Source organism: Mustela nigripes, chromosome 11 (assembly GCF_022355385.1).
Source record: "Mustela nigripes isolate SB6536 chromosome 11, MUSNIG.SB6536, whole genome shotgun sequence".
Lineage (NCBI taxonomy): Eukaryota > Metazoa > Chordata > Mammalia > Carnivora > Mustelidae > Mustela > Mustela nigripes.
In genome coordinates, this window is record NC_081567.1 from 11,970,828 (window position 1) to 11,980,878 (window position 10,051).

Here is a 10,051-nt window from a genome sequence, read left to right on the forward strand (position 1 = left end):
CTATGCAGCCATCAAAAGAAATGAAATCTTGCCATTTGCGACAACATGGATGGAACTAGAGCGATCATGCTTAGCGAAATAAGTCAAGCAGAGAAAGACAACTATCATATGATCTCCCTGATATGAGGAAGTGGTGATGCAACATGGGGGCTTAAGTGGGTACGAGAAGAATCAATGAAACAAGATGGGATTGGGAGGGAGACAAACCATAAGTGACTCTTAATCTCACAAAACAAACTGAGGGTTGCCGGGGGGAGGGGTTTTGGGAGAAGGGGGTGGGATTATGGACATTGGGGAGGGTATGTGCTTTGGTGAGTGCTGTGAAGTGTGTAAACCTGGTGATTCACAGACCTGTACCCCTGGGGATAAAAATATATGTTTATAAAAAATAAAAAAATTTAAAAAAAAAACAAGTTCCAGGAGAATACATATAGATGGATATCATTTATGTATCTTTTAAAACATGCCAAAGAACAGTATATATTGTTTAGGAGTACTTCTAATAAAGTAAAAATAGAAATGAATGCAATAATAATCATGGACTTTAGGATAATGATCTGGGGAGAGTGGGGGTGGGTGGGAAGGAGGCAGTGGGAGGAGTGAGGACACAATTCCAGAAGATGTACAGAGGAGGGCTCAAGTGTTTTTTTTTTAAGCAGGCTCAGTGCGGGGGAAGGGGGGACTCAAACTCACCATCTTGAGATCAAGACCTGAGCTCAGATGCTCAACTCATCGGACTACCCACGCGCCCCTGGAAATGTTTTATTTCTTAAGCAACAGAGAGAGTACATGAGTGTTAACTATATTAATTTGAAATCTCTAATGATAATTAAAATATACCGAAATTAAAATGCCACATAAGTAGAGAAAAGTTGTTAATTCTGAATGGAAGTAGCAATCGGAGTAAAGTTTTCGGATGAATTGACCTTGATGGATAAATGGGTCTCGATGGGCGAGGAGACATCCAGCAAATTCGGACGGCGGGAAAGAAGGTTCTGGGATGAAGCACCAGTGTGGGCAAAGGTATGCAAGTCTTGTAGGCAAGTGCTGAGCTTCGGATGCATAGAAATATGCCAGAATGAAGGAGGTTGAGAACATACCTGGGACCAGACCACAAAAGGCCTTGAACACAGAAATTTAAAATCATTATTATGTATTATTACTTTTATTTTTTCCATTGTATTTATTTAAGCAATCTTGACACCCAGCGTGGGGCTTGAACTCACGATCCTAGGATCAAGAATTACCTACGCCTCCAACTGAGCCAGCCAGGAACACCAATAATTATTACGCTTTATAAATAGAAGCTTGAAATTAAGTCTGGGCTATAATGGACTATAAGTTTATTATGTTCTTTATGTAATTCCAAAAGACTGATGCTTTTTTCAATCAGGATGTTACCTATTCTGAATCTGATCCTTTTAGATCAATATTTCTCTTCAAATAAAAATGAAAACAAAATCACAATTCATCACAAGTCATCTACCAAATCCAATAGAGAAACTGTTCCTCAGGGTTATAACCCATAATAAAAACAGAGATCTTCCATTTCCACCTTTAAAAAGTCTAATTTGAAGTTTTTTCTTGTGATTATACATCATTTCCCATCTCATCATGTCAAATAGAAGGCACTGCCCACAGAAGGGACAGGAAGACTGGTTAGTTTTGTGAAAATCTAAAGCTCGTTAAAATTTGCAAAACTACCCTTTTGCATGATCATAGTTTGATCAACAGCAGGTATCTTTTTTTTTTTTTTAAGATTTTATTTATTTATTCGACAGGCAGAGATCACAAGTAGGCAGAGAGGCAAGGAGAGAGAGAGAGGAGGAAGCAGGCTCCCTGCAGAGCAGAGAGCCCGATGTGGGGCTCGACCCCAGGATCCTGGGATCATGACCTGAGCCAAAGGCAGAGGCTTTAACCCACTGAGCCACCCAGGCGCCCCTACCAGCAGGTATCTTTGGCTTCACAGGGCCGACTCTGAAGACTATGGGTTGATCGATGTGATCATTCAGCACGGACACCTGTAAAGATGATCAAAGTCTATTGTACAATGTTATGGAAAGTGGCACAACATTTAGCAAGTTGAACCACACATTTCCCCCCTCCATCTTTCTTGAACATTAAAACTGCACTTTGAAAAACAACTTCCAATGCGGGGGGAAAAAAATTAAAACAGCAGGTGATAATTAGGGCAAAGTTACAACAATGATCTTGCTGACGGGCTCTGTGTCAGTTAATGCAAGCTATCACTTCTCCCCAGGAATACTTATTATTAAAAACAACTCGTGAGGGTTAAAGGAGGGATATTAAGTGTGCGAGGCTCTCATTTGCTCATTTGGAAATGGCATAAAGATAGATCCGTTAACCAGCTCAGTTCTACGCTGGTCTCAGCGCAGACACACACACAAAATAACTGAAAGTTATAAACGACCAAAACATAAACCTGAAGCTGCCTTGAGTTAAAAATCAATCTTCCTAATAAATTAAACTCAAATATTATATACTCATACATAATATCAAGAAGGATGTATTAATAATTGCCGTGTTGGCAGAGTGCAAAGTGCGAGACTTTAGAGGGATATAAAAATTTAGTAATTTAGAAAATCTGGTACCAAAAATAGCTGTCGCTGCGTGGAATGCTCGGAGTTTAAGTTCAGTCATTGAGCTATAATAGTATCCTCTGACTAGTCAAGGTTGAATGTTCAAGATACAGTTTGAGTATTAATCATCGATTCGAATAAAAGATCGTGCAACTGGAGAGGCTCTCCTGCGTTAAGTATCTTATTCCTGAACACAGAGGTAAGTTTTTGCCTTTGTGTTTTCCAGGACCACCTGAGTGTCTTTCCTACTAAGCAAGCAACCTCTTAAGGAATTATTTCCTTAGCTTTACTCTTTATCAGCAACAACAGTCTTTCGGCAAAGAATTCACCCAAGCTTTTGCTGATACGAATTATGAGCTCATTCAAACTGCCCATTTCAAGTTTAAGCTTTATCTTTCATTCTGCGTGGTAAGAAATCTGATCATATGCTATGCTTTATTTGGGTTGACTATACAGTACCCCATCATGCGTTCACACTGTGGTGCTGTGTGAATACACGGTAGCTTATTTAACCGTTCTACGGCTGAGGAGCCCTTGGACAGCATCACTGATCCATGAGAAAATAAGTATTCTATAAATACTGACATGTATAGGAACAGGACCCTCCCCATGTCTACATAGCATGTTACGTTTGTGAAACACAAGCCACAGAGAAGGATGTGCATCATAATGCCACAGCTTGGTGAACTGTCACAAACCAAACACCCAGGTTTAACCAGCACCACCCCAAGAAACAGAACAAGATCAACTCCTCAGAAGCCCTCCTGATGCCCCCTCCCAGGCATTAGGCCCTTTCAAGGTAACCCTTGTCCTGATTTCTGAGAGCAAAAAGGAGTTTCGCCCGTTTTCGACAACACATGTTCTGTGCGTCTTGCTTCTCAGTGTCATATTGAAGAGATTCACATAGGTTACCGCATTTGGAAGTAGACTGGTCACTCTCAGCGATGTACTGTTTTTCATTACATGAATGTATCACCAATCACTGCCCCATTTTACTGCCAATAGATATCTTTTGATACACATTTGACGTTGGTATATTCCTAGGAATGGACGTGGTGGTCCATGGAGCGTTCCTATGTTTAACTTGAGTAGATATTGCCAGTTTTCCAAAGTAGTTCTACCCTAGACATAGCATTTGGTTTCTTTTTTTCTTTTTTTAAAAGATTTTATTTATTTGACAGACAGAGATCACCAGACAGAGAGGCAGGCAGAGAGAGAGAGGGGGGGAAGCAGGCTCCCTACTGAGCAGAGAGCCCGACGCGGGGCTCGATCCCAGGACCCTGAGATCATGACCTGAGCCAAAGGCAGAGGCTTAACCCACTGAGCCACCCAGGCGCCCCAGCATTTGGTTTCTCGAGGGATCATTGTGACAAAGGTGTTCAGCATAACCACGAAAAGAACAAGTTACCGAGTCACTCAGGCCAAATGAAGCTCACCATGAAAAGCCATGCTACCTACACTTGACGTTTTGGTTCTTCTTCTCTTTTAGAGAGAGAGCGTGCATGTACCCAGATGGAGGGGGAGGGGTGAGGGGGAGGGGGAGAGAGAGAGAATTTTCAGCACAGCTCTACGCTCAGCACAGAGTCAGGCGTGGGGAACCATCTCAAAACCCCGAGGCAGTGACCCGAGCTGAAATCAAGAGTCTGACACTTAACCAACTGATCTACCCCGGGGCCCCTTTGCTTAACCTCCTTAAGCCTCAGTTTACTCAACTCTAAAATAGGTATAATAAAACTTTTCTCAAAATTCACGAGGATTAAATGAGATATTATAACTTAGAACAGCGCCTGGCACACAGTAAGTACTTAGCTTATGATATGGTGGTTATTCATCATTATAACATTAATCCTGTTGCTCTTACAACATAGACGACATGGAGAATTAGAAACAGATATGGGCGACATCATCCACAAACAATTTTAATTCTCTGATGGGAGAAAATTGAAACTCTGACCCAAAAGGCATTACCAATTCCAATGAGCATTGCACTTGGACCCTGAAAAAAAAAAATCATTTAAACATTATCCCAAAATGCATTTGCAAATTACTCTTGCCAGAGGCAAGGTTCTTGGACGCAGTGCATTACCATCCATTTTTTTTTTCCCCTACCAGACATTACTCTTTAAAGACAGCATTGCCAAGGGCTACTCTGGAAAGTCACTAATATTATACTTTTTATTATATTTGCCAATTTCACACCTTCCTCAACCCAGCCCCCAAAGTTGTGAAAAGTGACTGTAACCGGAAGTTAGATCTTAGTTTTCACTGAAACTTATCAGTACTTAAAACATCTTTCACTTTCCTATAAACCCTAAAAATGAACCGATGTCCTTCCTTTCAATGACAAAGAACTTGCGTTTTTGGGGTAGCCCTGAACTTGATAAACTTAGCGTGGATTTCAGCAGCTGCTGGGACAGCGTCCTAGAGATTAACAGGCAAGTTCCAGTCTGTCCAGAGGCGCAGTGTCCGCGAACTGCTGCGGGGGCCGCCCGCTCAGTAGGTAGCTTTGGAAGGTGGCACCATGTTCTTAATAAATTGATTACGATCCCATATATGGGTCACTCTTCCGGAGAAGTAAAGCACACCATTTACTTGAAAAGATATCCTTTGAGAAGGCCAGTGGTAGACCTGAAAGGGAACTTTTTGAACATTGAATCGAAACTCTTTGATTTCCAGATGAGCAAACGGGTCATTTAAGAGTCTTGCCTAAGGTCAAATGGTCGGTTCCCCGGGAAGGCAGGAAGCCCAGCTTCTTCACAGTGCGGTGGTTGCTCCCTCTGCTCCGGGAGCTTCGTTCCCACCATTGTCCCCTCCTGCCCACCCCCCACCTCTGATGTCACAAACATCCAGAAAAGGGGGTGCTGGAGTGTGATTTAAGGGAATGACCATCACAGGGCCACAGAGCGCAGGCTGGGGGCGACCTGCCTGCCTCAACCCCAGATCCAAGGAGGACCTTCTCCGTTTTGGGTCCCGCCGGGTGCCCAGCGCCGAGAACTGTGCCTGGCCCCCAGCAGGCCCTAGTCATTGTTAAGTGAAGAAATGAATTAGGGAATCACCCAGGCCTGGGTACGCAGGGGTGTCGCGCCCCTTTCTTTTCCATCTCCGTCCGGCAGTCCCCATAAAACGGGGAAACTGAGTCAAGAGGCGGCACGATGTACAGAGCGTCCAGTCCGGGACCGGCCCCCGCGAGCAGTTGCACCGGGTCCGCTCGTTCCCTGGTCTTCCTCCCGGGGGCAGCTCCTGGGGTGCGGGGCGACGCGCCCCAGCCCCTCTGCGCCGGATCCCGGGTGGGGCGGGCAGCTGCGAGGCCGCGGAGAAAGGGCTGTGGGCGCCTTTCGCGTGGCACGGGTCGGTCCGGGGCCCCGAAAGCCGCGCAGCTCTCGCACCCCGAGCGGCCGGTCTCGCGGGTCCACTCTGGGCGCGACGGTCCACGAGCAGCGGCGGCAGCGCCGCGGCGGGGGCAGCGCCAGGAACAGAGGGACCCCCGCCCCGGCCCCCGCAGAGGAAGCCGGCGGCCGCAGGGGCGCGCGGGGCGGGTCCCGCGGGTCGCCCGGGGGGCGGTCCCGGCCCCTGCGGCTCCGCCCCCTGCCCCCGGCCGAGTTCAAGTTCGGCCCGGGGCGCACGGCGCGGCCCCTCCCGCCCCGAAGCCGCCGGCGCGTCCCGGGGCCCCGCTGGAAGGCGTGCAGCGCCCAGAGGTCACCCGGCGCGGGGTCACCCGGTCACGCGTCGGGCCACCACGTGGGAGAAAAGTTTCCAAGTCCGGCCGCGGGGCCTCTCCGAGTCCCCCAGCGGGGCCGAGGCCCGCCCTCGGGCACCCGCGCCCCTCTCCGTCGCCCGCGGCCGCGTCCCCCTCCGGGGAAGCCCCCGCGGGTGCCCGCTCCGAAGTCCCTCGGCGCCGCCCCCATCGGTCCGGGACGCACACTCCGGGAGCCTCCGCGCGGGCGGCCCCGCGTCCCCGGCGGCGCTGGCGCGAGGGGTCGAGGGACAAGTGTCCCGAGGCGGCGGCGGGGGCGCGGAGGGGGCGGGGACAGGGGCCCGCACGCGCCCCCGCGGCAGCCGGCCGGGCCATCTCCGCGGCCTCCACCCCCCCGCGCGCCCAGCCCGCGAGGCCGCAGCCGTCCCCACGCGCGCGGCCCCTCCACGCCCCCGCCCCCGCCCCCGGCGGTCCCCACTCCCCGCTCCCCTCCGCCCCCAGTGCGCAGGCCCGGCCGCCCCAGCGCGCATGCCCCGGGCCCGCGAGCGCGGCCAGCCCCCAGCCTTTTGCTTTCTACACACTCTACAACTGGGGAGGGGGCGGGGGCGGAGGGAGCCCGGCGGGCCACGTGATCCAGCCGTCCGGGGCCGCGGGGGCGGGAGCGCGCGCCGAGCGAGGCGCGGGGAGGGCGGGGGCGCGTGCGCGCGCGCGTGCGGGCGGGCGGGCGGGCGCGGGGCTGGGCTGAGGCGGCGGCGGCGGCGGTGGGCCGGCCGCGGAGGGGGAGGAGCGGGCGCTGAGCGAGGCGGGCGGGCGGGCGGAGGATGGGGCCGTGCCCGGGCTCCCGCTGCAGCCGCCCGGGGACACGCCGCGCACCCTCCGGCTCGGGGCTCTCGCGGCGGCGGCGGCGGCAGCGCTAGCGGCGGCGGCGCGAGCGGCGTCCCCGGCGCTTCTGGCCGCGCTTGCCCTGGGGCTGGGCGCAGAGCGGCGGCGGCGGCGGCGGCGGCGGCGCCCCGGGGTCCCTCCCGCCGGGGCTTCCTTTCTGCTCTGCTCGTCGGCGGACTCGCCCCCTCCCTCCTCCGAGCACGGGCGACCGGGTCCGCGGGGCCGGGGCCGGATTTTCCTGAGCGGCGGGGGGCGGGGGGCCGCGCCGGGGGCCGCCCCCGCGGCTCGCGCCTCCCCCCGGACCGAGCGGCGAGCCCCGCCGCTGCCCCGCACCCGCCGCCCTCCTCCCCCACCCCTCCGCGGTCGCCCGCCCCCGCCGCCCGCTCCCCTGTTATGTGCCCTCCCCGGGGGGTCTGGTCCCCCCGCGGGCGCTCGCGAGCCGGGGCCTCCCGCGGCCGCGTCCCCTGAAGGTCCGGGGCCCGGGACTGAGTTCGCGGCGCGGCGGCGGCGGCGGGGGCGCTCCCGGCCGGGGGGGGCGGGGAAGTTCGCGGCCCCCACTTTCCCGCGACCTTCGGGCCGCGCTGTCGGGGCGGGGGGCCGGCGTGCCCCGGGGGCGGGCGCGCGGCGGGGCATGGCCGCGGGCAGGGCCCCCGATCCGAGCGTCCCGCGACCCTGATTTATCGCCCGCCCGGGAGTTATTTTTCCGCCTCCGGAGCGGCCCCGCGCGTGCGGCCATTACTTCGCTCGGCGGCGGCCGGGCGTCTCCGACCCGCGCGGCCGCGGGGAGCCCCGCACGCGGGCTGCTCGCCGCTCGCCCTCGCCCGCCCGCCCCCTCCCTCTCCCCGCCCCTTCCCCCTTCCCTTTCTCCTCGCTCTCTTCCCCTCGCCGCCGTCTTTCGGCCGCCGTCGCCCCCGCGCCCGGCTCGGGGCGGAGGGACGCCGCGGCGGGCGAGGCAGGGCTCGGGGTCCGCTGTGCTGGGCGGCCGCGGCCGGAGCCCGTGGCGCGCGGGCGGCGAGCGCGGGGCTCCCCGGCGCGGCGGAGCCATGGAGGGCCCGGCGCGGGGCCATGGACTCCGCAAGAAGCGGCGGTCGCGGTCGCAGCGAGACCGGGAGAGGCGCTCCCGGGGCGGGCTGGGGGCCGGCGCGGCGGGCGGCGGCGGGGCGGGCCGGACCCGGGCGCCCTCGCTCGCCTCGTCGTCGGGCTCCGACAAGGAAGACAATGGGAAGCCCCCGTCCTCCGCCCCGTCCCGGCCGCGGCCGCCGCGGAGGAAGCGCCGCGAGTCCACGTCGGCCGAGGAGGACATCATCGATGGATTTGCCATGACCAGCTTTGTCACTTTTGAGGCGCTGGAGGTAAGGGGACCCCCGCCCCCGCGGGCCGCCTTTATGCGCGACCCCTCGGCGGCGCCCGGCCCGCCGCCCCGCGCCCCCGCCGCGCTCCGCTCCGTCCGTCTGTCCGTCCGTCTGTCTGTCTGTCTGGGCCGAGGGCTCAGGGTGGGGGGCGGGGGCGCGAGAGGGGAGCGCGAGCCGAGCCGGGGCGCCCGGTCGCCAGTCCTCGCTCGCCTTCCGCCCGCGCCCCCTCCGCGGCGGCCCGGGGTCCCGGCGGCCCAACAATGCGCCCCCTCGGCGGAGGGCTCGGCCCCGGCGCCGGCCTCCTCGCGCTCCCCAGGCACGGCTGCTCGGCCGGGGCCGTGTGCGGCCGGCTTCGGGGCGCCGGTGCCCGGCTCGGGGTGGGCTCTCCGCCCAGCCCGGCGTCCGAGCGCGCGCGGCCGCCCGCTCGCCCCTTCCCCGCTCCGGCGGCCCCGGGGCTGGGCCCGATGGGCTTGGGGGCTCCTTGGCCGCCCCCCTCCCCTGCTCCTGGGTGTTTTTTTTTTTTTCTTTTTTTTCTCCTTTCCGGTGAAGCTGGGCAAGGGGGCGTTTTCTCTGGGCCGGGCGACAGGAGGGGGAGGGGCGAGGAGAGGCCGGGACGTCCCTGCGCCGTGGGGCTCGGCGCCGAACGGGTTAACGGCCGTCTCCGCGAGACACGGGCCCGCGTGTGTGTGTGCGTGTGTGTGTGTGTGCGTGTGCGTGTGCGCGCGTGTGTACACGAGCAGTTCGGGGAAAGGACAGAAAAAGGTACGGCGGGGCGGGCGGGGGGGAAGGAAGCCGGGCCGCCGTCGAGGGCTCGTCGCCGAACGGTCCCTGCCCTCTCCTTTTTCTGTGTTTCCCTTTCTTTTCCTGATTGGCTTTGTGTGCGCGTGTGTGCGTGCGTGTGTGTGTGTGTGTGTCTTTATTCCTCGGGCACCTGCCCGTGCATTTCCGAATCACATTGTCCTGCCGGCCCCGCGCCCCGCCGTCCGGGGGCCCGGGCCGACCCCACTTACGTGGCGGGGCCGCGGCTGGCCTCCGCCCCCGGCCCCGGCCCCGGCCCCCGCCCCCGGCCCCGGCCCCCGGCCCCGGCCTCCGCAGACGCAGCCCCCGCCCCCCCGTCCCCGCCCCCACCGCACCGGGCACACCGGAGGCGGGAGATGCGGCGCGCTCCGTCCCCTTTCTGGGCACCGAACCCAGAGCGGAGTTGGTTCCAGCCGTCGGGGCACCTGACGTGCTGCTCGGCGGTTTCGGAAGGAAACTTTTCTCTCTCCCCGGGGTTTTCGGGCCGGCGCGACGGTGTCGTGGGAGCCGTGGCCCGCGAGCTTTGTCTCTGACAGGTCGCATGTCACAGGCTGGAAGCGCCCGGGGAGCCCGCGGGGTTGGCCTGCCCTGTGCGGTCGGGTGGAAGTGTTGTTTACAACGGAAGCCTTGGTGTCAGGACTGTCCTCCTCTGCTTCCCGGTGGGGCTGCGGGTGGGGATGGCCGGGGACGGTGGCCCGTGGACGGTGGCCGGGGGCGGTGGCCGG

At 58.4% G+C, this 10,051-nt stretch overlaps 2 protein-coding genes across 4 annotated transcripts in view; both read left to right on the plus strand.

Annotated features, from left to right (window-relative positions):
* The first annotated feature begins 948 nt into the window (after positions 1 to 948).
* Positions 949 to 7,852, plus strand: LOC132027287 (basic proline-rich protein-like). The gene is made up of 3 exons (XM_059416040.1): positions 949 to 1,023; positions 5,838 to 6,794; positions 7,145 to 7,852. Exons 1-3 carry the CDS (start codon positions 949 to 951, stop codon positions 7,850 to 7,852), a joined length of 1,740 nt encoding a protein of 579 aa, XP_059272023.1.
* A 335-nt stretch (positions 7,853 to 8,187) lies between these two features.
* Positions 8,188 to 10,051, plus strand: part of AUTS2 (activator of transcription and developmental regulator AUTS2) — a 1,069,563-nt gene continuing 1,067,699 nt past the window's right edge. For all 3 annotated transcript variants that reach the window (XM_059414736.1, XM_059414738.1, XM_059414737.1), the window contains exon 1: positions 8,188 to 8,528. In XM_059414736.1, the coding sequence (XP_059270719.1) occupies positions 8,220 to 8,528 (309 nt within the window). In that variant the 5' untranslated portion in view covers positions 8,188 to 8,219. The remainder of the gene's footprint in view (positions 8,529 to 10,051) is intronic.

Excerpts from the sequence above, each read along its gene's own strand:
- LOC132027287 (XM_059416040.1), top strand. The coding sequence starts at position 949 with ATGGGCGAGGAGACATCCAGCAAATTCGGACGGCGGGAAAGAAGGTTC. Across the intron at positions 1,024-5,837 it reads AAGCACCAGTGTGGGCAAAG|CTCCTGGGGTGCGGGGCGAC; the intron begins GTATGCAAGTCT and ends TCCCGGGGGCAG. Across the intron at positions 6,795-7,144 it reads CCCGCTCCCCTCCGCCCCCA|CCGCCCGGGGACACGCCGCG; the intron begins GTGCGCAGGCCC and ends CTCCCGCTGCAG.